A 22,542-nucleotide genomic window follows, 5' to 3' on the forward strand; every position below is an offset into this window, starting at 1 on the left:
TAGCACTTTTTGTACGATTATAAAATATGAATTCATTTATGATCGCCCGTTCTCATTGAGTGAGTCATCACATTTCAAAAGGGGAAAATGAACAGAATATCTATCAAAGAACCCCCTTTTGTACTTTTAGATTTATAAATTAAGAGGAAATGAAACCTTTCTTCTACAAAATGCCTAGAACAGCTTTCTGTGAACATATTTTCAGTATGTGAAATATATAAATAAAGATTTTATTAATGTCTAATTAAAAAATTCTAAATTCTAAAATAAAAGCCTGGCATAATCTTTTATTATTATTATTATTATTATTATTATTGATTTAAATTGCATTAAAGGAATTATGTTTTTAAATATATTTTCATATCTGATGTCAGCTAAATCAAAGTCAGTGTGGCATAACCAACATGCAGGAAGCCATTTTGTTGTCATATTAATAGACAAAAAACAAAACTAAACAGATAACACCCCCTTAGACCCTCGTGACTGTGTGGTAGGATCAACTTAATGACTCGTTAAAAACTTTGGTTCAATGGGTATTTAAACCTGTAGTCAAGATGCAAGGAACATTTCCCCCTGCATGATGGTTACACCACCTCTTTATTTTTAGCACTTTATATATATTAAAAAAAATCTACCAAAAACGTCCACAGTGAAAACAAACATCAGGAAAACGGAAAGTGTGTTTTGAAGCGGTTCTTAAAAACGATTTCTAATTTCAATCACCTCCGCGCTCCAATTATCGTTCGTCGCCGGTTAGCGTGTGCGCGTGCAGTGAAGGAATCAACTCATAAGAAGGCGCGCGACAAGAGGGAGGAGAGAGCGAGCGCGCGCGCGCGCGAGAGAGAGATAAATCTGCATTATTCCTCCAGAAGCGGGACTGAGGCAGGAGTCCGCGACAGAGGAACCACCTGCAGACAGCAGCCGCTCTCGTTCTCCAGCAACGCCTCAATATGTTACGGATTTGATTCAGCACTCGTGTACACGACAGATATTTCCTTCATACAGTGGGTGAACGCACACTGTCGTGGAGATGCAACAGTTTAAGAATTTGTCGATTTGTCTAATTTCCCTCTTATGTGGGTTGACAACTGGAGGCTCCCCAAGTGTTCAAATTGGTATGTGGCGTGGGCGTCGTTTTCGCAAAAAATGAACGTTTGAATTCGTGTGAACTGTGTAATTGTTTAACACATATTTGGTGTGTGTCGTGCAGGGGGCTTGTTTCCGAGGGGAGCCGATCAGGAGTACAGCGCGTTTCGGATCGGAATGGTTCAGTTCGGAACGGCTGAATTTAGACTGACGCCTCACATCGACAATCTGGAAGTAGCTAACAGTTTCGCCGTAACTAACTGCTGTAAGTTATGTCATTTTTTTTTTAAATAAATACACTTGTTTGCATATTCGCTTTGGTCGTATTTCGAAGAAAAGCGAATCGAATGCCTGAACGCTGAAGTTTTAGCCTGGCTTTTGGTAGGAATCCGTGTATAGAGGGATGTGAAGTTGGTTTCCACAGTAACGGAGATGAGAACGAGCTCTCATCATCAGAAGCTGCTTAACCATGCTATTGTCCTCGGGTCATTTCCCTCCTTTTTTCAGTAAAGAAAAAGCTTTAAATAGTATTGTTTTGGCCTACAGGAAGCAATATTTTTGTAGTATCAAAAATATCATTTGTTAAATATATTTTTTTATAATTTATTTATATTGTTGAATTTGACCAAGATTTTAAAGTTATGACCCTTTCACTTTTGGCCTTTGCATTTTGTGTAGATTTATTTATTTATTTATAGCTTCTCGCACTTTTTTTCTATGTTTGGGTACAATGGGGCAAAAGGCCACCTGGGATAATAGGCCTTTAAATGATGCAATTTTCTGCTAAAACATTTTTCAAAACACCTGTAGTGCTTCAGGTAATTGTTTTGCATAAGTGGGACAAAATGGATTTGTCACGACAGATGTGCAAATTTGGCCTATATTGGCAGCTTCAGTCACACGCAGTAGTGTTATAAATTGCATTATTATTATAAATAAGCAGGAAAAAGCCCCAATTTTTAATGCTTCAATGCTTTTAAATTGATTTTAAAATGTATGCCGTTAAACATCCATGTAAAAAATTTCATTTTGTAGGATTTTTGTGGTCTTTTTTGTTGTTGTTTACAGTTGTTGTATACAGTTAATGACATATGCATAAACATGTTTGCTGTTATTAATTGTTGGTAGCCTGTTGAGTTCAAAACGGTCAGAAGAACAGTGCATAAGAAACCTCTTTTATAGCTTTTTTGGCCATCCCTGCGTTAGATTTAATCAGCCCAGAACTTTATGAGATGATCATGAATAAATGAAGCCTTTATTAAGTGGATCACTTATTTTTCAAGGATTTCATTTAGTATTCAGTGGGCTGTTGCTAAGCAATATTTCAAAAAGGATTCTTGTTGAAGAAACTCTCTTCAAAAGGTTCAGTTAACATTTCTTCCCTTATGAGAGCCGTAATGAGAACCTTCTATGCTATATTTTAGTTTCCTGTTCATAATAAATGAATTTTTAACCATACTCCTTGATATTGTAGCACTTATGATCTATTACTTCATTTGCAATGCATATTTATCGGAAAACTAGGAAATGTTTGAATGCCTGTTATAGCCTACAGATCTGTTCCCTGTTGTAAAGTACGCATCCCATGGGTTTTTTTAGGAATTTATGGGAATTATGTCTTTTAACTGGGTCGGTCTTACATATGTTATCTATTATTTTCTGTTTTAACTTATTTTGCTCTCGCCTCTCTTGAAATGGACCCTTTTTCATACTTATTCTTCGAGATGAGCGTTTTGTCGTAACAATAGGTTTTCAGGCATCGTTTTTTCTATTTCTCATACATAAAAAACCCCTAGATGGCACTATGCATTTACAAGCACCGCTTTATCATTTCCATCTTTCCCATACTCCTTCCAAAGGCACCTGACTGTATCCATCAGCAGTATTTAACCTAAACCACATTCGTTTAGATATACTTCCTATTTGGATGTAGATCAGTCATGATGTGTTTTATTCAACATGAAGCATGGACGTTATGATGTAATTATGAGACACCGATCAGACTAGATCTTTGGTCACTGGTATAGGAAAGACTTTCACGGGTCTTGTTGGTTCGGAAAACATTTACTCTCTAAACCTGACATTTGTTCTGTGTTGCTGGTTAGGAATGAGTCAGAACGATCTTGTTCCTGAAGTATGACAACTCTAGAACAGATAGAGCGAATGGCTCGGTGTTTAATGGTTTTCTAATAAGACCTTGGTAGGACAAGCAGCTAATGAGACTGCTTGGCAAGATATGTGTTTTATACCAACTTTTATCTTCAGATGCGAATCATCCCCGTCACAATATCCAATTATAGGATAACTTGAAAAGCATCGATGGGACTATTTATATAAATACACCTCGGCTGTTTGTGATTTCCCAGCTTCAAATTGATATGCACTGAGAAATGTGTTCTCAAGAAGTGTTGAAGTAACATATTTTATGACAAGCTCTTTTTTTATTCACGATTGATGGCAGGTTAAGCACCAGAATGATAAATTTAAATAACAGGCTCTGATTTGACCACGATTGCTTGCCCACCTCTCTGAGCGAACTGAAAAATTCAAAGCAACAAATAGGCTAGGCCGAATGATAAAACACGCCAGCTTTTAAACGTGAAAGCTTTATGTTTGCACAAAGCCTCACGATCTAATTTAGTGGATTTATGAGTCATATTTATGCACGTATTTGAAATCAAGAAAGCTATCCTTAGGCTTTTCGTCTATCTGCGAGAGCATGTTTGCTGACATTACACAACATACGACACAGATTAGTTGTAGATAAATACGGTTAAAGAGCCTGCCGCTCCTTGGCATTTCTTAAAGATTAATTATCAAATCATGAATAGCGTATCTTCTAGTACAGTGTATCTTCTGCACCTTCTCTATACTGTACACTAGTAAATGTGTGTCATTTACAGGTATTGCTATTTGTTATAATATAAGGTATATCTTGTTTTGGATATAAGGTAAATCTTGTTCAGCATATTTTCTCAGTGAATCAATGCGAATTCGGTTATGTGTTTTCGTAATTTTGTTTTCTGAGTAGTTTTTTTGTTTGTATGTAAGCTGACAAATTTCCATTTTGGAGCACTGATTGATATCCACTGTGTTTTTGTCCCTGGTTTTGGAAGCGCTTCCAGTTATGGAGCTCACTTCAGTGCATTTGCGCTTGACTTAATGCTCTAACCAAGAAACACGCAGACATAAAACCCCTAGAAATGCCAGCATCCATAAATACAGCAAGGACCCCATCCACGCCGATCTATCTTCTAGCTGCACATCTGGTCCGAGAGTGTGCGAAGTCTATTATCCGTGGGAAATAAATTACGGGATCATGATCAATAGTTACGTGTGTTTCAATCCTTGCTTCTTGTCAGTACATACACAGTCGTTCGACTATCCTCCGCTAACTGGGTGATTCGATCCCTTTTCAATTAAAGAGACCTGCTGTTTTTTCCTACCTGACACAGTAGGGTTCTCAGGAGTGCTCGCTCTGATCCGGCTGTCACACAGCAGCCTGGGAAAGGCTTTAGTGCTACACTGCTGGGAAAAAGCACGGAACAGAAAAAGGACATTAGAAACTGTGAATGATTTGAAGTCAGGGTCCAAAATAAGCTTTATGTCACACCTGCTGATGCAAAGCGAATTGAGGAAAATTATAAAAAAAAAAAAAATTCAGATTTTTTACTAAAAAATATATACCTTTTGTCATCATGACAGCCTTGGTAAAACTCTACCTGTCGCAGTATGACTCACATTTTCCATTTTGGTGGCTTAATGCGAGGAATATCTTTCATTTGCATTGTCTAATATTAGCTAAACCTCATATTTTCCAACAAGGTGAAAGCAACTGATTTTTTTCTTCAAAAGATGCTTTCAGTCGAATGGTTTAGATCACTTAAAATTTACAAAGTTCAAATTATAATTCACGTTAAACCGTGCATTATGTTACACCTCCTAATTAAAGTCACCAAGGAACTGTTGAGTAACTTGAGCAAATGGCATTAAAAAATATTTTAGTAACTTGGTCAATGCATGAAAATACTGAAAAGCAAAGAAAGATGAGAATTCCCTGTGGCTGTGTTGGGAAGGCGCCTTCAGTGAAGTGCAATATACAGCAGCTCCCTGCACAGGGATGACCCCCATCTATTAAAAGCCCTTTTTTCCCTGGCTGCAGCTACATAACAGAAATGGCCTGCATAAATTATCTGACAGTTCGATTTCTACTTTCTCTAGTCTTCTCATACAGAGGGAAGCAGTAATTGTGTGCCATCCAATAAGAGCTTTTAAGGCCGAGTCGTGTGAGGCAGCGTAGCTTTGTCTTTTTTCTGTGCAAGTCCAGTACATCATCTCATCATGACAAATGAGTGAGAGTCAGTACTGGTTAACATCTCAATATGGCCTTCTTTTTTTAGTCTGTGCTCAAACCTGTCAGCCTCTCATGTATAAAAACGGATGCTATTGTTTGTAGCTCTGAACTAGAGATTTTAACCTAAACATTAGGCTACTAAATTAAATATATATATATATATATATATATATATATATATATATATATATATATATTTTTTTTTTTTGCTTCAGTCCATTTTAAAAAAAATACAACAAATCAGTTGAATAAATGTTTCAGTGACTTAAATAGGCATTCACTTGTTTGTTCCTAAATAAATCAGTGTTTTTAACCAACTGACTGAATAAATTATTAAATAGATTTAACTCAGAAATAAAAGTATAAACGCTATTCTAATATCTCTGTTTAACAGAGAATCCACAGAAATATTAAGCAGCTCAACTGTTTGTAATAATAATAATAATAATAATAATAAATGTTTAGAATATTGGAAAAATTCCTGAAGGATCACATGACAATGAAGACTGTAGTAATGATACTGAAAATTGCCATCATAGAAATTAATATATATTTTAAACGTATTAAAATAGAAAACACTTATTTTAAATACTAATATTATTTCACAGTTGTTTTTAAATGTATTTTTAATCAAATAAATGCATAAGAGCATTTTTAAAAACATGACAAATATTACACAGGCCAAATTAGTGATGTACCTAAATCATATTTTAATATATGTGCAATGACATGAAAGGGAACTATTCTATGTAATAAAATAAAATAAAATATTGCATTAAAGGCACTTGAGTTTAGGTTACACCAAACACATTCAATCACCTAGCAAGCAAAGAAATAAAACGTACTTTACAATCAACCTCTGGGAATCGTTGTTGAGATGATAATCCTAAAATTAGATAAAAATAAAAATTTTATGGATATATTTTTTAGTATTTTTTTGCAGGAAACGAAAGGACTTCTAGCTAGTATCCCTCACAGCCAGTGCTCCAGACAGTGCCATTGTTTCCATAGTGATGAGCTTTCCCTTATAGGAAGACTTCTTTCTAACACCCTGTGGTTTATCTATCTGTTCCTAAGCTTGTACACTCGCCACTGAAGAACTCCCTTGGAATGAACATGTGTGTGTTTGTATGTGTGGGTGGAATATGATTTGTCCTGCCAGAGTGTGAAATCAACTTCAACACACAAACACACACACGCTCATATGCACACATGCACAGGAAAGATACACACTCTATTCGACGGTCACCATGGAGATTCTGGGTTCCTTTAAAGGGTTGCATTTACATAATGGAAATTGCATCTATCGCTGTCGCCCTGCTGTAATCCATATAAAGTGTTCATGACTGAAATTAAGCATGACTAATCATAGTGGTTGCTCTCAGTTTGTGGTTACAGTGTGCATGTTTGAACAGGAATTCTCAGAAGTCAATTCAGAACAGTGTTTGAAAGTCCACAAGCTGTGCCGCTATTCATGCTGACTGCATTATAATAACTTTCACCAGAAGTGCTTTTGCTTTTTCAATCTGCACAGACAATCGCATTATTTTAAGCTCATGTTGTAATTGAAGACAGCATGCCATTTTTAAAAAGCTTAAAGCGCTATTAGCGTAAAAGCACTGTTATAATCATTTAGTGTTTTGATTCTAAATTCTGATTGGATGTGCTGTGTTTGATTTTAAATTCTGACTGAATGTGTCATGTTCAAAGTGTAAAATGACTATAATCGCACGTTCTATATCTACTATATTGAAAGGTATATATAGCAGTAGAGTAATATAGTCTTTGAATTAAAATGATTTCTCGACTAGCTGTAAGGTGTGATTTAAAACTAAATGATTTTAATCATTTCATGTTTTATTGGTCTATTCCGTTAATCACGCTTCAAGTTTGTTTTGCAGCCTTTGAAACATTCAGCTTTTCTTCTCGCACCATTGAGTGTCTGGCTGTTGCTGTTGCTATGGCAACAGCACGTCAATAATGAGCAAACATCAAGTCTCATGTGTTTATTATACTGGACTCAGACTCCGAGCTACTTACAGAACCTTATTAGATGCTGAGACACATCAGTGCACTGCACTCTTCATCCAGCCATTTGCAGAATTTCCTCATCGCCTGTTTTTGTCACATGCACCTGCTCTGCATTCGGCCTTTTATTTGTGCTTGAATTCTCTGATTGTGCATACGGATCAGCTAAATTATCGAAAAAAGAAATCAGGTTTAAACAGTTGTTGTTACCAGTTAACCTAGACTAAAACCTAAAAATAATAATCAATAAAATTAAAATTGTCAATAATTTTAATTAACTGAAATAAAGTTGAAATAGATAGAAATATACAAAATATAAACTTAAACATTTGTAAAAAAAAAAAAAAAAAAAAAAGTTTACATTAAGGTATAGGGTAGGATGAGGAACGTAGAATAAGGTCCTGCATAATAACTAATAACTGGCATGCTAACAAGCAACTAGTTAATACTGATAATTGATCCCTATAATAAAGTATATAATATATATATAAATATAATAAAGTGTCCATTTACTATGTTAAAATAACACAGGTTTGCACAGTACAAATACATTGAAATAAAAACAGAATTGTTGCCACTGCAAATTTTTAATGTACTTTTTATTATAATATTACTGGATGAGTCATCCAAAAGAGTATTAAACATCTAATTTAAGAATACAGAAACTTTTTCCAGCCTAAAGGTGGTACTTTACATTAATGTTTTATAAACTTTAAAAGTTTAATGAAAGCAGAATGATTTCTTTCTCACAAATGTTCCTTATTTTAAATTGTCCAGGAGGAGACAAAAAAAAAAGAGATGATTTAAGAAGATTAATTTTTTTGCTCCATTGGTGTCATAAATGAGAGTAAAAGTTTCAATCAGCTTCCTAAAACACTCATTGGCTGAACACACAGGTAGCCACACCCCAAAAAAACACTACTGGTTGCTGTGTCAGACTGGTATAATCATTTTTCCCTTAATAAAATTTATAACTTATAAATATAACTTAAAAAAAAATGCATTATCGTTTGCTAATTTTACAGAGAACACTGTTTTGAATCAGGAAATCCCTCTCCATATCCAGATGGCACAATTATGTGTTGAAACGTGTTTGGTTTGAACTTTTGCCCCGTGCGCTTAAAATCAGATTTTTAGGTTAGGTCTCAAAGGTCAGGCTTTTATCTGTTTTACCTCCCCCTATCTTTTTAGCATGCCTCTATCCGGTCTCTGTAAACAAGAGGGTTGCAGGGGACTGAGGCTCTCTGTGTTTCCATGGAGCAGCTGCAGGAAGAGACTGTGAGAACCACATCCATCCCACAATGCTCCTCTCAAACCAATGGCAGGAATGTGTCCGCTCGGACATGTCTGCTCGCATAAACTTGCTTTTATACGCAGAGACCCATATGTACTTAAACACACACACACACAGAACCAGACCATAACAGCCAGAGCCTATTAAACCTGACCAAAACCAGTTATTTCAGCATTCAAATCCTCAGCCCATCATACTGTGAAAAGTGACAGAGTAATGTACTGCAGACCAGAAAAAAGCAACCGCAATTCTGTTTGAAATGGTTTAGCAAGCAGAGATAAGGTGGCGTGTGCGAAACATTAATATGTCAATGCATAAGAGGAGGAGGAACACTAAAAATGATCACGCTAACATTTAATCAGACTCTCAGTTAGTTTAAACAAACAAATGATAAAATGTATGAACAAATCATTAGAAATGATAATGAGGACTTTTTGCATGGCACTTAAATAATTGATATTGTAGCATATTCCACAGTATTTTGCCAACTTTCGCTTTAGTTAATGTAATTGTGTAATCAAGGTAAATACTGCATTCTATAATACAACGTATACTAAGCCAGCTACAAGTCTATCAAAGAACACAGCTGGAAAGCAGACTTGATCGCAGGTCCAGGAGATGGAAGCCCTATAGAACAGAATGTGTCAGACACAAGAAAATAAGGCCAACTAATGAGGACAGCTAAATATACCACTACGGGCGTTCTGCTCTCTCGCTCTCTCATCTCGCTCTCTCTCTCTCTCTCTGAAGGTTACCTTGCTTTCATTACACCAGGACACTTTTAATATCAGCTTTATGATCAGGCCTGGTGAGCCCATGTAGAGCTTTATCCAATGTTTGGAGCATCATAATGTTCAGAGTAGACGCACTCATTTCTGCATCCAAGGATAGAGTGGAAAAACTCAGACATTCTGTCATTGTTTTGTTCACCTTCATGTTGTTCCAATCCCGTTTGCTGTGTTTTTCGTGTAGAACATGAAAGTAGATCTTTTTTTTTTTACAATTATAATGCAACTCGTCATACAACAATGATTTACAGTGACCAGGGCTGTCAAACTCCCAAAAAGACAAAAAAAAAAATAATAGTACTTTCATGGTGGTATTTTTTATGTATTTTTGAGCTCTATAGACCCTGGGCCTAGAAACTTAGCCTAGATATTCAAGGTAACACAGCTTCTTGTCACAAATTTGAAGGCTGTTGGTTGTTTAAAGGTAAACCTAATAAGCCTATGCATTACTTTTTGAAGAGCTTATGAGCATCTATGTATGTTCTGCCTCACGAACCAATGTTGCAGCCGAAGCCTTAGTTACAAGCTCTAATGTGGATGTACAGTCCATTTTAAGAACCTACGAATTTCTGGTGCAACCCTGAACCTGTTTTTTTTTACAGTCTTTGCCCTGGACGCTGTGAATATGACATCTTGGGGTGAACAAACTTTTCCTGTAAGACCTAAGTAGTTGTGGTTAGAGAAAAGTGTGATATACTTGTTCCTTGGCAGAATTGGTTAACACATAATTTCCGACTGCACCATAGAAGTCCGTCGAGTATTCTTTTGAGAATATAGAGACTTGAATAGCATTCTTAAGAGAAGCAACATTTAGAGATAGAAAGTATACAGACATAGCCTTTATGACTTTATGAGAGTCTTTGTGTTTCTTCGATTAAATGTAAAAGTAATAATGAAGAAGAAATCAAATAAATAAATAAGAGGAGCTTGGAAGCACTAGCTATTAACAGCTTGAAGTAATTTATCCACACACTCCACTTGTTAGGGTTGTTTCTGTATGCTAATGACTCTATGCCATTGAAAAGCAGTCATATGTGACAGTATCATTAATGGTTTCTCGAGTCTCATTCGCTCCCTGTATATGGTGGCGGTCTTGCTCTTGATTAAAAGACTTTAATAAGACGTACATCGACTGTTCTTTCATACTTGACTGGGCCACACAAACATTTAAGTCTCAAGTTTGTGTTTATTACATAGCACATATATTGAGAAATATAGGGGATTATATGGGAGATTTTTCGATTATAGAGGCACTATAAACATAAAAAAGTAAAACAAGTAAAACAAAAAAAATCACTTTAAAATAATAATAATAATAATAAATCAGAACACTTTTGCAATGGCAATTTCAAATATGTATTTTATTTTTAAATAATATTATTATACAAATAGTAAATACAGTAAAAAATATTATTTAAGTTATTAGGGAAAAAAAAGACAGTTTGTACTTTTTTAATTATTATGTAGGAAATAGTAATTAAAGAGACATAATTTTGAGGCTATTATAATCTGCCCTTTAAGACTACAATTCATATATAATTCATCCTAAGAAATAGAACTCTTCTCCTAATCTACGTATAACTCAGAATGTATTGAGTTTGACTGCAAGCAATAATTGGCAGCATTATAAAGAAACAGTCCCATTATTTTTATGCAGCAATAGCCTGAGGAAAGGCAAATCGAAAGTGCATTTTTATCTGTACTTGACATTTTTCTCACCTATTTTGTTGTAATACAGCTGGTAATTTGAAAAAATGTATTCATGGAGGAATATTAAAACATGCGTTGTGAATGGCATTTGCATTGAATATTTATAAAACTTTGTTTATATGCTAGTATCAGCACTGGCATGCCACATTTTGTTGATTAATCAACCATTTACCAGATGACCTGCTCTGACCCATCAGATGACCTGACCCCTTCTTGCCCCCCTGATTGCTAGATCAATGCAAACGGTGAAACTGGTTAGAGAGAAGGATGATTTATGTTTATAAATGGTTTAAACTATGCTGCTTGACCTATAGTTCATTTGGCTGATAGTGCTGAGCAACACACTCATTAAAGACAGGTCTGCGTACTTTTGCTTTATGATCTGTCAAATGCCATGGAGAAGTGTCCATTGTATAAAATGTATACATGGAGGTGACAGGCTGAAAGGTGTCTTGGGAAATAGCGACAGTCCGAGTTGGGGGTGGTAGCGAAAATAGAGCTGTTGTCGTGGGTGGAGGAAGAGGGGGAAGGGAAAATATTCCAGAGGCTCAGAGCCAGATGGTCATTGATATAGAGGTGGCCCAGTTACAGTATGTTATACCATCTCAGGAACATGAGGACACACTGTACTTACAGTCCTTTGCAGCTATGTGTGTCTTGGTGTGATTTATGAGGATGCACAGCATGAGTGACACAAAGACTCATTAGGTGCCAGAAAACATCCCTTATTAGTAATACTGTTGCTCTTGCTCATATACTCCTGAGGCTTTGACCAGACAACAGGACCAAGATGGCAGTGATTAAAAAAAAAAAACGTTAATCTGTAATTTACTAATATAACTCTGATCAATCATAAAGTCACACTTTGGTCAGCAAGTCTTAATTACAAAAAGGCCTCGAGTTGATTACACTGATTTCAATGCATATTTCATCAATAGATCTGCTTACGTCGTCCCTCAGTAATAATCTTCATCTTTTACTTCTGCTGACTTCACATTAGGAACAAAGAAGTGTACGGTCTTCCAAAGTAGAATTAATGCCATCAGCCCATTAAACAACATTGAACATTTTTTTCTGAACTGTCTTTTCTTATTGTAACAAAATCGACGTCTAGTGACTTTTTCTGTATAGTGACTGATGTTTATTTGCAGTATTTCTTTATTGCACAATGCACATTTCTTAATATTGACATCAAAACATTTTATGCATATTATTAAGTATGATCTTTGTGTAACAATCAGTCTATAAAAGTAACACATTTAAGGTGTAGCTAAAGTATACTTGCGATAGTTCCACTTTAACACAATCAAATATATTTACAGTCAGTAGATGGACCTCAGCCCTACTTCAACACAATTAAACTGCATTAAGGGGAGGGAAGATTTATTTATTTTACAAATGGGACCCTACAGTTTGTGGAAGACTAATGTGTTATCTTTCTACCAGATTCTAACCGATTCTTTTTTTCCAGTTTGTTCTCAGTTCTCAAGAGGAGTTTATGCTATTTTTGGATTTTATGACAAGAAGTCAGTGAACACAATAACGTCGTTCTGCGGGACACTGCACGTCTCCTTCATCACACCAAGCTTTCCCTTGGATGGAAATCAGCAGTTTATCATTCAGATGCGACCAGACATCAAAGGGCCCCTCCTGAGTCTCATTGAGTACTACAAATGGGACAAGTTTGCCTACCTGTACGACAGTGACCGAGGTAAGGAACTGCGCTGAATTATTCAACACCATTTAAACATGACGTGTGTGAGCTGAGGAAAAATAACAGATTTACTTTTAAATAGAAATCCATTTGTGGTTTGCCAGTGGAAAGGTTTTCAGGCACATCAGCTGGTTTGTTGTTTAGCCCAAATCATCACTTTTAGGTGAAGCCATTTCTTTAGCATTTTAAAATGAAATAAGTCTCATCCAACCTGGTCTCATAAAAATACGCACCGTTTTTTGGGCCTTACTCCACATTACAAATGCCCACTGAGTGTGGTTCGATACGTGAACCCTGGCGCATTTTATTACATTAATATAGATATGTATTGCTGTGGTTTTTATTACATCGAATATCCAGGGACTGTTGCTAAGTTAATGCTCTATCATGTTGGAAATATGCCCTACAAAAAAATCCGACCCTAAGCCTACTCAATAGTGTTAACAAATGAAAAACTTATATAAAAGGCATTTGTTGATGTAACCGTGCCATTTCAACTTCCTTTTACACTGCTGAGCCGTAGCTCCTCGCCTCTTAAGTACATCTCTGTACTTTCTTAGCTACCAAGCAAACCTACCATCTATGAAAACACATGGGTACGAAGCTGGATGTGTGTGACGCTTACATTCAAAACCATCGGGTTTTCAAATCTCCCATCATATTAATACTGTTTTGAAGCCACGTGATATTCTTCTAGTAATTGTGGGAAAAATATGCTTCATTAAATCAAAACTCTGTAAATTTATGTGAAAAGGAATAGGAGCGTTACTGCCTCTGGTGTTCATTTCTTTTGGAAACTAATATGTATGATAAAATCTTGTGCTCAGGTACATTTACGCCGTGAGTCCAGGGAGGGTTTTTAAAAGGTGGGGCATTTTGCAGTGCTTGGGAAAGTATCATAACTCGCACAGAAGTATGATGCTATATAAAAGCAATCGACAATATTTGATGCTACAGATAAGATTACAGCTGTTGCATTCTGAATATTAATATTTAAGGATATCAGCCTGTCAAAAGGCATATCTACAATAAAACGCACGTTTGTTTTGCACCTTGGGCTGGATCCAGCATTGTTAAAGGTTCATTTTGTGTTTGTAGGACCCACTGGCCTTTGTTTCACAGCTTTCTATTTGCCTTAAGCCCGTCTGTTTCTCTCGCTCTCTATTTTTTTCCCCAATCTCCCTTTCGGTCTCACTCATTTTCCTCTGTGTCACCCTCCAATTCTCGCTTTCTTTTGATGGTTGCGGAGGTTGAGAGCTATGTAGCACAAATGAGTACGGTTGACGTGAGTCTCTGAGGACCGTGGTGTCGTAAATGTCTGTAATGGCAATGTTTTATTAACTGTGAGGTTGCTACTTTAGCTTTCCTGTGATGAAGATCAGTATGCACACAACGTGTCATTTATCATTTATGAATATTAATTATGTATACATAACCCAATGTTCCCAAAAAACCTCTTTGTGTGTGCATTTGCTTGTATGCCTTCGCGACTGTTTGCTTTTGTTGAATCTGCATTATTTATTTCAGACGTGTGTGGCTGTGTATGTGGGATGATATATGCACCTTGACGCACACGTTTACATCACTTGTCATACTAATTAGGTCGATCGACGCTGCATTCCCATGGTAACCATTGTGCTGTGCGTGTTATTAATGTGTCAGTGTTACTGTGAGAGAGCCGCAGCACAGTGCCTGTGGTCATGATACATTTCACTGCTGAGATCAGTCAGAAATACAAACTTAATGCCAGATCCAGTATTCCTCCAGTCCTCCATTTGTGCAATGTGGAAGATGTGTTTGTGTCATGATTAAACAACACACTCAGATATCATCACTTTCAGTCGAACATACTTAAATGATGACTTGTGAGTAGGTCATTTTTTAGTAGAACATTGATGTCTGCAACCTTTATTACAATCGCAGTATTTACAAAAAAATTGTTAAAATCTAAAATAAGGTAATTATGAACAATAGACTTTTTTTAGATTATGTACATATTCAAAATGTTCACATTTTAAAGCGAAAAAGCATTAACATGAAAGGATTTCTTATGCTAACAAGGCTGTATTTTTTCATCAAAAACAATAAAAATTGTTTTCAAATTTTAAAATATTTTCAATTTAGAATAGCAGTTTTCTATTTTATTTGAAAACGTCATTTCTTCCTATGATGGCAATGAAATTTCATGTCTTTAGTGTCACATAATCCTTCAGAAATAATTACATACATTTTGAAAGCAGTAATAGTTTTATATTATTTTATTTCCAAGAAATAGCATTTATTTGAAACAGAAATCATAATGTCTTTACTGTCACTTTCGATTATTCGATCACATTTAATTTCCTTACAGAATAAAAGTAATGCAATTATGTGGAAGAAAAAAAAATGAAATATCAAATTAGACCAGAATATGAATTTATATTAGATCCCTATAAAAAAAATCCCTTTCTCTTCATTTCATTAATTTCTTCATTCGAGTCCATCATACACCACTGCATTTTTTAGCCCAGGTAACCTTCACAGATGAAGGCATGCACACATGTTGCTGCATTAAATATATTGGGCATGTTTTAGTAAAGAAATGGCTGATGGGTTAATAAAGAGCTTATTCAAGCTCGATATCGAGCACTTAAGCGGGAAACAAATTCATAATTTATAGTCCCAGAAAAGCTTTTATTTTTAAACCCCAAAGCGTGGAAGTGAAAGTGGCTGGCGGCCAGGGTGCTAGTTGTTGTGCTTATATAAATTATGTGAAGGTTCCGGTTTAGAGTTTCGTTCAGTGGAGTGAATGGGAAGATGGATTCTTATATCATCCTAGGTGCTTTCTGCACGACAGTTGATCGCTTAGATACTTACTTCATCACTCACCTGTGAACGTGCCAGCACGCTTTGGATGCTGATGAACAGTGAAGTCATTGTAGCTGTGGGTCATTTCGTCACCCTTCCTGCTGCCCATGTAGATCTGGCTCGTCGCTGTCCATGGTCCTGGAACGCATGAGACAGAGGACCCAGAGCGATGCTAACACACTCATACTGCCTCACAAACGCTCTCTCGTGCTTGTTAGGTGGTGTGTTGTCATCGGGGACAGGTGCATGACAAAAAAGAAATATGCTTGCAACTGGAAAACATGCCAGAGAGCCGGAATTCCTGTTTCAGCAGGCCATTAAATGTGAAGTTGGTCTGGATTGTGCATTTCTCTTTTTTTGATTGAGCTTGAAGGACGCTCACTGCTCCCCATCTCCTATGACTTTATCTTCTCTTGGTGGTTTGCTTCGTTTTAAAGTGTCTTATATAATCAATAAAGGATTGACTGTGCACAAAGACTAATTCTCCCTTACTGTGAGACTCATCCATAACCTCTGTATAATTGGGATGGCTAATTAAATCAGTGTAACACCTCTGAAGATCTACAAAGATCCAGCTGCGCAGAGACAATGAGATTATGTAATGCAGCTGACATCACAGTTCAATAAAGGAGACCCCGTACTGGGAAACCAATAGACAGATATCGAACCACAACTGTTATTCATTAAGGTTTGGCTCATGTTTACGCAACAAGACTATGGAGCAATATGTAAAATAATACAACACAAGCTACAAATACTCCACTGTTGAAAAGTTTGCACCCACTAAGATTTTATAGTATGCACATAACTGTTGAAAAGCAACATTAAGCAAATAAATGAACAACTGTTTTCAACACTGATATTTTGTTTGTATTTATTTAGTTATTTGAGCAGCATATTATAATGATCATGTGACAACAAAAACTAGTAACTACTAAAAATGTTTACATTTGCTCACTGGAAATACATGCCTCTACATACATTTCTGTAAAACTGAAAAAAATTACCTAGACATACAAATTTCCAGTTAAAACGAACAACTTTTATTCCTTTTCACACGAAAGTATGCTCTACAAGTACATTTTTGATTAACAAAGCCTAATTTTTACACAAAATTGAAAAATGTTGCTTTGTGATCACATAAATCAGGGGTGTCAAACTCAGTTCCCGGTGGGCCGGAGCCCTGCAGAGTTTAGATGCAACCCTAATTAAACACACCTGATCCAGCTAATCAAGTACTTCAGACATGCATAGTATATGTGATTTAGCAGGGTTGAATCTAATCTCTGCAGGGCTCCGGCCCTCCAGGAATTGAGTTTGACACCACTGACATAAATGAAATAAATTTTCTTTAAAATTGTAAATATTTCACAATAGTAGGTTTAATAAAAATTACAGACCCAAACTTTTGACTTCAAATACGTTACTGTTTTAGTTATTTTGTTTTCTTGTGTTACAACATTAAATCTTTTTACATTTCTAATGACTATTTTTATTTATTTATTTATTTTACATAACATGGTTAAGAAAGTTGCTGACAAATTAAATGCATTCCTATTGAGTCAGGATTTGCGGTCAAATAGTTCAATTTTCAGCTTTTCACCCAACAGGCATTCCAAGATTGAGCAGTGATTTTGGAGTGTGCTGGAACATAATGAACAGAAGTGCTATCATCTCATTTGCTCCTTAGGTTTTAAGTGACCCACATTAGGGTTTCCTAGATTGAGAAGTGATTTTGGAGTGTGCTGGAGTAACAATGCATTTCAATGCTATCATCTCATTTGTTAGAACTAATGGCCCTTACTAACGAGCTTTTAATCACTTATCTCCAAGAATAGCTGTAAGCCTTGATCCTCATGTCTCTAAGCCACACATTTAACGAAGGTTAAACACAGGAGCATACTGTGCCTTACACTCCTTGAGATTTAACCACGATTATTGTGCTCTGTTGAAACACGACACTCTGTTTTCATATTCTTAAAAATCAAATGCACATATCTAAACACTCACTCCCATTGACTTGCTTAATAAGTGCTGTAGCTGTTACGCCGTCACGCTTAATCGATTGCTTTAGTTGTTTACTTCCCCTGTGACTGACAGCAATGAAAATGGCAATTTTAGAGTCTTATTATCTGCATCAAATCCACCATGGAGTATTATTAAGGATGTAACTGCCAACCAGTGATTTAAATTGGTGTGAATTACTGTAAATCATGCGAAGAAACTGAAACAATTACATAAACAGTCCAGAAGGTAAAGCATCTGAAATGTTACAGAGGTTTTTGCAGAGGTAACTTTATTACAACTACTTTTAAACTGCTTTGTTTGACCTTTGCAGCTTTTATAGCTTCCTAGCATCTTCCAAAACCCTAATCTGTTCCTCTCCCTCATAATCAGGACTCACCACTCTCCAAGTTGTGCTGGACACAGCAGCAGAGAAGAAATGGCAGGTGACCGCCATCAACGTAGGCAATATGAAGGATGAGAGGAAGGATGAAGCATATCGCTCACTCTTTCAGGACCTAGAAAACAAGAAGGAGAGGAGAGTTATTCTTGACTGCGAGCAGGACAAAGTTAAAGACATCATGGAACAGGTACACATACATTATGACAATGTCATCTTAGCATGAAGTATTTCCGCTCCAAAAATTTGCTGGTTTAGCTGCATCTGTATTTAAGTTCTTGGCATTTGTATGGGTGATTAATTAAAGTAAACAAATCAAAGCAATATATATGTATATTACTTGTAATATATGTATATTACTTTTTTATTTAAAAAAAAATCACGTTTTGTTGAGTTTAAGGGACTTTTAGACCGTAGTGTATGCAAAGAAAAAGAAATTGAAAATACAAAAGCAATCTTTTAAACCACAAGTCCACGTAATTCTTAAATACCAATATAAAAAATAATAATTAAAAGCAACTTTCTGTTCTTTTTTACACTTTAAGAGCACCATAACTATGAATCATTAATTAGGCTGCACAAACAGACGCCATTAGCGGGCGGAAAAGTCCTCATGAGATGAGTTTTTCATTCACACTCGCTGCACCCTCAGGGAAGAGCTATTGATTTGAATTTAAAGTCTGCAGAAGTGTGTTTAACCAACCGCCAGAATCAATGCAGCTGATCTGGGCTCTATAATATAGCTTTATCTACACATCACAAATACCTTGCCGTCAGCACACAAACCTATCAGACTGATTTTATTTTTTATCCCGTCTCTCTCATGCTGGCAATGTGGAGCACTACACATTTCTTCATCATTATCTAAAAAGTATAGTATAGTTTCATTTCATTGATTTGATGAGCTTCATTATTCTCTTTGCAGGTCATAACTATTGGCAGACATGTGAAAGGATATCACTACATCATAGCAAACTTGGTAAATTATCTAAAACGTAACACTACTACATGTGAGAACGACATGTCTTACTGAAAATGGGCAAAAATAGTGAGAAAACCATGTTATGTTTTCAGGGGTTTGTGGATGGAGACCTTTCGAAAATCCAATATGGTGGAGCCAATGTTTCAGGTTTTCAGATTGTGGATTTCGATGACCCACTGGTGTCTAAATTTGACCAGCGCTGGGAAGCCCTGGAAGAAAAAGAATATCCTGGAGCAGACAGCAAGATACGGGTGAGATCTGCGTGTCTGTGTGTGTGACGGTCGCTTTTACTGTTTCAGACAGCTTCACTAAATATGATTAAAAGAGATGTTCAGGTAATTGCTACATGCACATAAAACCTCTTCATTTAAATGCCCGTACAGTTCAGGCCATTTGCAGGACAAGCTTGTTAGTCATTTTCAACTCCAGATAAAATGTAGTCTCATCTGTCTTCTCACCAATTTACGAAGACTAAGTAGGTGCTTAATTTCCTGGGACTGAAATCAAGTGCTTCATTCTTACATTACCAATGAATCGAGTGTTAACTAATTCTTTACCATCTGTCTCTCTCTCTCTTTCTGTTTCTGTTTCCAGTACACTTCCGCATTGACGTATGATGCAGTTCAGGTGATGACCGAGGCCTTCCGTTATCTGCACAAACAGCGAATTGACATCTCCCGTAGAGCTAACAATGGAGACTGCCTGGCCAATCCTGCTGTGCCTTGGGCACAAGGCGTGGAGATAGAACGTGCCCTAAAACAGGTGACAAGTCATTGTGCTATCCTGCTCAATGAGCACAAGAAAATAAACTATATATTGCTATTGTTTATATTGGGCTGTCAACGTATTCGCAAAATACAATCTTAGCTTAAATAAGATTTTGAACCCAGACTGTCGTGTCCATTTTAGATATTCAAAAAGAAAATTCCTTTTCTTTCATATCACTTTCATGCAGGTGAGAGTTGATGGTCTCACAGGTAATATTCAGTTTGACCAATACGGAAAAAGAGTGAATTACACAGTCAATGTCATGGAACTGAAAAGCAATGGACCAGTTAAGGTAAGCCTTGGCTTTAAGATAAGTGTATAGAAAGGAATGCAGTTGTAAGTTACTGACAAATGCCTCTCCTTTTCAGATTGGCTATTGGAATGAAGTAGACAAAATGGTTGTGACAAAGTCTGATCTTTTCCCGAATGATACAATGGGGCTGGAAAACAAGACTGTGATTGTCACCACTATTCTAGTAGGTCTCAGTTGTGTTTTTTTTATACTATTATGCTGTATTATTAAAATATGTGCTCTTTGACAAGGTGTTCCCTGCTCTCTTTTTCAGGAAGCGCCGTATGTAATGCTAAAGAAGAATGCTGACCTTTTTGTAGATAATGAAAGATATGAGGGGTACTGTGTGGACCTGGCAGCTGAAATAGCAAAACACTGTGGATTTAAATATCAGTTGAAAATAGTAGGAGATGGAAAATATGGAGCCAGAGATGCAGAGACGAAGATATGGAACGGAATGGTTGGAGAACTGGTTTATGGGGTAGGAAAGATATGCGTTTTAAAACCTTCAAAGTTAGACATATTTGATAAATAGCATCAACATTTCCTTTAATGTATATTACATCTCTTTGATTTTAGAAAGCTGATATAGCAGTGGCTCCGCTGACTATCACTTTAGTCAGAGAAGAAGTCATCGACTTCTCAAAGCCATTCATGAGTTTGGGCATCTCCATCATGATCAAAAAGCCTCAGAAATCCAAGCCTGGCGTTTTCTCATTCCTGGACCCTCTGGCCTATGAGATCTGGATGTGTATCGTGTTTGCTTACATCGGCGTAAGCGTGGTGCTTTTCCTGGTCAGCCGCTTCAGTCCATATGAGTGGCACACAGAGGAATATGAGGATGGCCAGATACAGACTAACGAATCAACCAACGAATTTGGGATTTTTAACAGCCTTTGGTTCTCTCTTGGAGCTTTTATGAGACAGGGCTGTGATATTTCACCAAGGTTTGTTCTTGATCTTGCTTAGTTGTTGATTTTCTATGTTAACAGATATTGCTTTAAGATAAGTTATTAGTTATATGCTGAAATGAATAAATGTACTGCAGTAAAACATTACATATTCTGATTCTCATTATTCATTATGCATGATAGACTCATCTAAGCAGGCGAAGCAAATTCTGCCTAGCAGCTATTTTCACAAATACCTTAAAATCATTAGTGAAGCATCTGTTCAGACTTTATGTTGACTTCAAAGTCCTAGTCACCCACTCATAAATATCTTTTCAGAGACCATACAACACATTTTCGGAAATACAGTGGAGTTGCATTTAAATTTAACATAATTTGATTTATTTAGGCCTGTTAGGTGAGAATGAGATGTTTAATTGTGATCATGCTGTCATGTCTAATATTTCCCACTGGACACTTTTCATCAGGTCTCTTTCTGGTCGCATAGTTGGAGGAGTCTGGTGGTTTTTCACCCTAATCATAATTTCATCATACACGGCTAACTTGGCTGCCTTCCTAACAGTGGAGAGGATGGTGTCTCCCATTGAAAGTGCAGAGGACTTAGCAAAGCAAACAGAGATTGCTTATGGAACTTTAGATTCTGGTTCAACAAAAGAGTTTTTCAGGGTAAGAGCTCCTTTCCCCCGCTGTAATCCCTATAATCCATATGCCTACTTTTTCTTTAATTTTGCATTTGCAATTTGGTTTTAACTGCTATTAATAACACACTTTTGTTGAATGTTTCAAAGGCTAATATAAAATGTGATAAATCCATAAATGCTAAATCCAAGGCTGCTTTGGTGACTGTACATTAAACTGAAACTACCTGTTTGGATCAACCAGTTTGAGAGATTGCAGAGTTTATATTAATCCATGCATCTTGTTTTCTTTTCCAGCGTTCCAAAATTGCTCTTTTTGACAAAATGTGGACGTACATGAAAAGCGCAGAGCCCTCTGTGTTTGTCAAGACAACAGCAGAAGGTGTAATGCGGGTGAGGAAGTCCAAGGGGAAGTATGCATACCTGCTGGAGTCCACCATGAACGAGTACATCGAGCAGCGCAAACCCTGTGACACTATGAAGGTCGGAGGAAACCTGGACTCCAAAGGCTACGGCATCGCCACCCCCAAAGGATCCTCATTAAGGTGGGTGGAATAGTATAACAATGTGTCCAATGTTGTTATAGTATCCCACCTACCCTGATGTAGCTGTGCTCATGTGTCCTGGTTTGTATAAAAGAGATAAATGTGGTAGCTGGATACATTAGAGCTAAATAAATAATGGATAAAAAAAATCTATTAAAAAAGAAGAAAAAGAAAAAAAGAT

The 22,542-nt window shown here is 36.5% G+C and overlaps 1 protein-coding gene across 9 annotated transcripts in view; it reads left to right on the forward strand.

The window, feature by feature from the left end:
* Positions 1-851: 851 nt before the first annotated feature.
* The window catches only part of gria2b (glutamate receptor, ionotropic, AMPA 2b), a 28,551-nt gene continuing 6,860 nt past the window's right edge, over positions 852-22,542 (forward strand). For 5 of the 9 annotated variants that reach the window (XR_006252531.1, XR_006252530.1, XM_043257339.1 and 2 more), the window contains exons 1-13: positions 853-1,115; positions 1,211-1,351; positions 12,732-12,971; positions 18,219-18,415; positions 19,151-19,204; positions 19,300-19,458; positions 19,802-19,969; positions 20,163-20,267; positions 20,344-20,451; positions 20,542-20,748; positions 20,847-21,214; positions 21,646-21,844; positions 22,114-22,361. Coding sequence is in view for 7 of the 9 variants with exons in the window: in XM_043257339.1 (XP_043113274.1) it covers positions 1,031-1,115; positions 1,211-1,351; positions 12,732-12,971; positions 18,219-18,415; positions 19,151-19,204; positions 19,300-19,458; positions 19,802-19,969; positions 20,163-20,267; positions 20,344-20,451; positions 20,542-20,748; positions 20,847-21,214; positions 21,646-21,844; positions 22,114-22,361 (2,279 nt within the window). In the remaining 2 variants the exon portion in view is untranslated. Of the gene's footprint in view, positions 1,116-1,210; positions 1,352-12,731; positions 12,972-18,218; positions 18,416-19,150; positions 19,205-19,299; positions 19,459-19,801; positions 19,970-20,162; positions 20,268-20,343; positions 20,452-20,541; positions 20,749-20,846; positions 21,215-21,645; positions 21,845-22,113; positions 22,362-22,542 lie in introns of all 9 variants that reach the window. The other 4 variants (XM_043257336.1, XM_043257337.1, XM_043257333.1 and 1 more) reach the window with 2 other exon arrangements.

The sequence above is a fragment of the Puntigrus tetrazona genome, chromosome 14, assembly GCF_018831695.1.
Source record: "Puntigrus tetrazona isolate hp1 chromosome 14, ASM1883169v1, whole genome shotgun sequence".
NCBI classification, from domain to species: domain Eukaryota; kingdom Metazoa; phylum Chordata; class Actinopteri; order Cypriniformes; family Cyprinidae; genus Puntigrus; species Puntigrus tetrazona.